Source organism: Otolemur garnettii, unplaced genomic scaffold (genome assembly GCF_000181295.1).
Source record: "Otolemur garnettii isolate 467f Iridium unplaced genomic scaffold, OtoGar3 scaffold00014, whole genome shotgun sequence".
Taxonomy (NCBI): domain Eukaryota; kingdom Metazoa; phylum Chordata; class Mammalia; order Primates; family Galagidae; genus Otolemur; species Otolemur garnettii.
This window is the reverse complement of record NW_003852409.1, coordinates 15,321,670-15,328,377: the sequence shown is the minus strand read 5'-3', so window position 1 is coordinate 15,328,377 and position 6,708 is coordinate 15,321,670. Positions and strand designations below refer to the sequence as shown.

Sequence of the window (6,708 nt, the reverse complement as noted above, 5' to 3'; positions counted from 1 at the left end):
TTGTTTGGTGGGTCCGAGCTGGGGATTTGAACCCGCCACCTTAGGTGTATGTGGCTGGCGCCTTAGCCGGTTGAGCTATAGGCGCCGAGCCCCAATGTATATTTCAAGCTAATACAGAATTATAAAAGTCACTGCCCTAGCTTCAAATAGCAAATATGTCATGTTATTTGACTTTATTTATTTTTGAGACAGATCACAGCAGGCCTATGTTAAAAATAAATTTAACAGCACATACACTTCTACAAGCCTTTAGAATAAACCTGTAGGCTTTTGGATAAATATTCGTTTTTTCAATATAATGGAAGTAAATTCTATTGCTCAGTCCCAATTATCTAGATAAAGGCCATGGATTGAAAATATTAATGAAACATAAATAAGAGGCTCTTATATCTCATCAATGAGTAATTGGTTTTTCCAATATAATGGAAGTAAACTCTATTGCTCAGTCCCAATTATCCAGATAAAGGCCATGGACTGGAAATATTAATGAAACATAAATAAGAGACTCTTATATCTCATCAATGAGTAATTGGTTTTTCCAATATAATGGAAGTAAATTCTATTGCTCAGTCCCAATTATCCAGATAAAGGCCATGGATTGGAAATATTAATGAAACATAAATAAGAGACTCTTATATTTCATTGATGAGTAATTGGTCATTGTTTCGTTGTATTATCTCACGTATGAAAAAAGAAACCTTTTGTTTTATAATTTTTCTCAAAAGGATGTAAATACCTTTCACTACTCCAACCAACATGCTTTGAAACAAATATGGCTAACACCTTAACCTATAGTTTAATACAGAGATTACTGATAATATAATCAAAGCAAATTGGTTAGCACAGATTTATTTGGTACTTACCTATAAACAGTCTAGCATCGACATTTGGATATTTTCCAAGAAGCTTCTTACATACATCAATGGCTGGATCATCATGATCTTGTACACAAAGGAGTACTTCATACTAATCAAAGAACATATTATGTCAATTAGCCTCTTTTAAAAAGTAAAAACTCATTAGCATTTACTGGTTAAACAAAAAGCATAACAAACACAAGCAACTGTGTATACGCAAAGATGGAAAGTTAAGAGGGCTTTCATAATGGACATAAACACTTATGATAACAAGTATTGCTTTAAGAGAAGCTTCTGCAGAACAGGAGTGTATCTACGAGTAGAAGGATAAGGAAAGATTGGCAGGACCCACAATTGAATTCTTGCTATTCTCAGATAAGCACATCCTAGTAATTAAACTGGATTCCAAACTTGTCCATGGCCTTCATTACTGAACTTATGAAATGCTCACAGGGTAAAAAGCAACACAGAAAGGAAGCAAAATTTAATAGATACACCCTCTGGTTCGATAGATTTATGTCTGTACTGTTATTTCATGAAGGTCCAACAAATTCCAGGTAAAATTCCATTGTAATAGGCTTGGTGCCGTAGCACAGTGGTTATGGTGCCAGCCACATACACCAAGGCTGGCAGGTTCAAATTTGGTCTGGGCCACCTAAACAACAATGACAATTGCAACAAAAAATAGCTGGGCATTGTGGCAGGCACTTGTAGTCTCAGCTACTTGGGAAGCTGAGGCAAGAGAATCGCTTAAGCCCAAGAGTTTGAAGTTGCTGTGAGCTGTGATGTCACAGTACTCTACTGAGGGCAATGTAATGAGAATGTCTCAAAAAAAAAAAAAATTCCATTATGCTAAACTTAAAAGGCTTTTCCAAATTATTTACATGAAGTCTTTCTCACTCTATCGTCAAGGCTTTTAGATTGTGCGATGGCACAATCATAGTTCTCTGTATCCTCAAACTCCTGTGCTCAAGTGATCCTCCCTTCTCAGCCTCCCAAGTAGCTGGGACTACAGGTGTGTGCCACTATGCCCAGCTAATTTTTCTTATATTTTGTAAAGACAGGGTATTGCTATGATGTCCAGGTTGGTCTCAAACTCATGGCTTCAAGTGCTGGGATTACACGTGTGAGCAAATCACACTCAGCCTATTGTATGACTTTTTTTTAAAACAAAACAGTACTTGATTTGAGTGGACATTTACTATTTTGTTTACTTATTTATTTATTTAGTTGGAGATACAGTCTTACTTTGTCGCCCCCAGTAGAGTGCTATGGCATCACAGCTCACAGCAACCTTAAACTCCTGGGCTCAAGCAATTCTCTTGCCTCAGCCTCTGGAGTAGCTGGGACTACAGGCACCTGCCACAATGCCTGGCTATTTTAGAGATGAGGTCTTGCTCTGGGCTCAGGCTGGTCTCAATCCTGTGAGCTAAGGCAATCCATCTGCCTCAGCCTCTCAGAGTGCTAGGATTACAGGTGTGAGCCACCACACCTGGTCCGACATTTATTATTATAATAAGCATGGCTTATATAAAAATACCCAGGATTTTATTTTGCCTAGTGTTTAATCTTCTAACAGTCAATTAAAAAAGTCATTTCATACCATTTGATTTGCTGTATCAAAATTATCCTAGGATGGCCCCTATTCTTAGACTTTTGAATCAGAGTGTCTGGGATGATTCTGACATATAGCGTCAGGTTTATAAACTCATGAGCTAAATTTCTCAATTACCATTCAGCAAACTGCTAATTTTTTTTTAATATTTGCTTTCACATACAAAGATGCTATTCTATTATTTTGTGGGATATGTATTCTGAGTAGCAATTCTTTTCAGAAGGGGTGATAGATTCATGCTGACTCAATGACATATGAGCTTTCTAAAACTGGTTGTGTATTTTTTAAGCACAGAAGAGAGGTTAATTACATCCATGAAAACACAACAAATCTGTGTGTTCTAAAAACGAAAAAGAGCTCAGGACACAAATTTATCAGTATCTGACCTGCAGGGACTAACTCAGTTACTGAGAGGCATGTTTTATTTCCTTCTACTGATAAGCACACCAAGTAAAAGAGTAATAAATGTGTACAATGTTCTTGAGTATAATACTGTTATTTGACTAATACGTATTATTTCAGCAAAAATTGATCATAAAGAAATTTGTGGTCAAGCACGAAAGGACCAAGACAAAGGTTCATGAAGGTTAGCTAATAAGGTGACTTTGCTTTTTTTTTTTCTTTAAGCAAAAAACATTTTTTCAATAAGTTGGTGGGGAACACTAAGTGTACCTTCCTCATACTTTCTACTTCCTGTTGTTGTTATGTATTTTATCTAGTATCTACCTTTAACAGTGACCGACCAAAACTGCTACTCAAGAGGTCTTGAAACCAACTTGACAGCTAAGGAGTCTCCAGAGACCAGATAAAAATCCAAGACTGGAAAGGAAACCACTTCTACTATACCTCTGAAATTTCCCAAAGGACTGACTCTAAAAGTCATAAAATTATAAGCTCTATTCCCATCTTGACTCTCAAAACAGTATTTTTTGAGCCAGTCAAAGACAACGAACCTTAACAGCAAATATGATTTCCTAAGGGCAAAGTAAACAACTTGCTTTCTTACTATGGTAAGCTGCTCAGTCAGGCTAGCTCCTAAAGAGTTCCCTGTTTTTCCAGACATAGCAATGGTTTTACGGTTTATGCTGTTTTGCAAGTATGAGTGACTATAGTGAATGGAAATATTTATAAGCAACATAATTCCACAAAATATAATAAAAAAGCTAATCTTAGCTTTTATTTTTGAGACAAAGTCTCCCTCTGTCACCTAGGCTAGAGTGCCAGGGCCTCAGCCTAGCTCACAGCAACCTTAAACTCCTAGGCTCAAGTGATCCTCTTGCCTTAGCCTCCCAAGTACATGGGACACATACAGGTACCTGCCACAATGCCCAGCTAATTTCTCTATTTTTTTTAGTAGAGACAGGGTCTCGTTCCCACTCAGGCTGGTCTTGAACTCCTGAGCTCAAAGGATCCTCAGCCTCCTAGAGTGCTTTAATTATAGGTGTGAGCCATTGAGCCTGGCCTAAAAGTTTAATTTTTCTTGATTATACTTTTTAAATTTAATTTTTAATTGAAAACAAATACCTTCAGATTAGTCAGAATATAAATGAAACATAAATCACATTATCCAAAAAAATATTCAGTTTTTTAAACACATAGCTTTTATTTAATTGTTTCTGGTATTGAAAATTATACCAGGGTGGCATCTGTGGCTCAGTGGGTAGGGTGCTGGCCCCATATACTGAGGGTGGTGGGTTCAAACCCAGCCCTGGCCAGCTAAAACAACAGTGACAACTGCAACAAAATACAGCCAGACGTTATGGCAGGCGCCTGTAGTCCTAGCTACTTGGGAGGTTAAGTCAAGAGAATCGCCTAAACCCAAGAGTTGGAGGTTGCTGTGAGCTGTGATGCCATTGCACTCTACGGAGGGCGATAAAGTGAAACTCTGTCTCAAAAAAAAAGAAAATTACACTAGATTGGGTGTAGATTTCCAAGTGTTTTCTAAAGTATCAGCTTTTAACCAGAAATCATTTCTTAGCCATCACCTCTGTGTCTTCACAGTTTAAGCAAACATTTTATTTGCTAGGAATCTCTGTACTAAAATAGTTAAATCATTCTAACCACCTTGCAACTGGCAAAACACAAGATAGTACACAAAAAATAACATTTCAGGTATTTTTATACTGTTTAAAGGGTTAGGCATATAAATATGTATGTTCAACAATACAGTGTGTATTGAAAACGTCACCGTTTTAAAATATTTCAAGAAAAAACACTTACTTTATAAAATTGAGCACGGTATAAGGGATAGAAAATCTTACTCTAAATGGGCACAGTATGAATACATGAAATAAACCCCCAGGTAATTTAGGTAAGAAGTTTAGATTCCACAAAATCTGTAGCAAGGTTGCTTTACAAATAACAAAACTGGCTAACTTCTTTATTTTCATTTCAAATAGTGAAATGTCTAAAAGACTAGGAACAAGTGAAGTATTAAAAAAAAAAAACAAAAAACAAACCCATAAACTAAGAACATTCAGCTCTCTGGTATATTTAAGAGTTGAACATCTGAAATTGCAATAACCATGGATGTTACTTTTCTGCATTTATGAATATACTGAAATGTGTAAGTAACATTACACTTAAATACATGCCCTGTAGACATTAGAAATATCTTTTTCACTGCAGTTAACGAGATAAAATATCTCCTTAAAACAGAAAAAGGCTTTAATATATGAATCAATTATATTGCATGTCAAGTGGGAATATCTTCAATTATTTATAAATAACTACATTATTATGCTTAGAGAAAAATGTTATGATAATAAGACTATAGAAGAATATGAATTTTGCAACAGAATGGACGTAAATGCCAACTATCTGGAACATTTGCTGGTATAAAGTAAGTGATGAAGATGCTTGTTAAGTTAACGCCTTTGGCCCTAGGTGACTTCTGAGCAGAAGACGGATGCCAGGAAGGGGAGTTTTGTAAAAGAACTGCTCCGACTTTGAAAGTTAACAAGTAGTGTAGAATATTCTTGTCATCTATTCTCGAGACAGTTTACACTTTTTCTATTTTATTTGATAAATTCCTCCTCTTTCAGACTTAGGTTTACAACATGTGTTAACAAAACTTTTACTTGATCATTTAAAATTCTTTGCTAGAAGACTAACTGGTGAGAAAGCGATTCCTCTTAAGGACAGCTACACCACCGATGATGAAGAACCTAAAACATGGCACTAGACATGTAATATGTGCAAAAAAAAAGCCTGACTCTGTAAATACCTCTGGCCAGAATTTACTGATGTAAAGCCAGCAAGCCACGTTAGACGGACATTGTGAAAACTTTCTCCTATCGCCGAATCTCTCCTCAAAGTCCTTCTACCCTGATGCCAAATGAGTAGTTGACTTTGTGGAAAATCAACTGCATCCCTTTTTCATTTTTCTATTTTTTTCCCCAAGGAATAAGTATCAGCATAAAACTGGACGTATGGGATATTTAAAGCATCTTTCAGGGCAATTAATATAGTTTTAACAAAAGGAAACCCTAAAAATTCAGAACAAGTACCAATTGTAAATGTTCTTGTGTATATCCAAAATTAAATAAAATTTAAAAATGTTAACATACACTCTATGTATTCCCCAAATGGCCTGTGACGTTTCAAATCAAATAACAGAGGAAAAAGTTATATCCAGAATGAAAAGGTTTCCATACTTTTATAAAATAATGTTTACACCCAACCACAACCAAATGTTAAAATGCACCGGGCCTGGCAGTCACGTGTTTATTTTCCAACGACTTGCCCCCTTGGTGACACAAACATATTGTCTGTTCACATGCAGTTTTGTGTGATTTCAGTGGTTTAACGTTAGTCTCTTCTTGAACATTTGCTGTTGCGTTTGTTTGTGTTTTAAAAAGCAAAAACGCTATGAGAGCAAACATTTCCCTTAGATTGCAGGCACTTTGCACTTTTCCTCTGCTTTCCAAATTTTCTATTTACACAGCTAACAATGCTTTCACAAGTAGAAAACAGAATTTGTACACTCAAACAAAATGAAAGCAGTCTCCTGCATATCCTGTTATTCATTTTATAATGAGCATCAAAACAGCTCTCTCCTCAACCAACTCAAATGCCTCAATGACTTAAATGGGAAAAGAACTACTGAAGGTGAAAACTAGAACTCTTGGGATTATCCTGAACTGTAATTTTCTTTCTTTTTTTTTTTTTTTTTGAGATGGAGCCTCAAGCTATCCCCCTGGGTAGAGTGCCATGGCATCACGCTCACAGCAACCT

At 36.2% G+C, this 6,708-nt stretch overlaps 1 protein-coding gene across 1 annotated transcript in view; it reads right to left on the bottom strand.

Moving 5' to 3' along the window:
- UGCG (UDP-glucose ceramide glucosyltransferase) overlaps positions 1-6,708 on the bottom strand; it is a 45,487-nt gene that overhangs the window by 12,025 nt on the left and 26,754 nt on the right. The window contains exon 3 of the mRNA XM_003785221.3: positions 864-966. Coding sequence (XP_003785269.1) covers positions 864-966 — 103 coding nt within the window. The remainder of the gene's footprint in view (positions 1-863; positions 967-6,708) is intronic.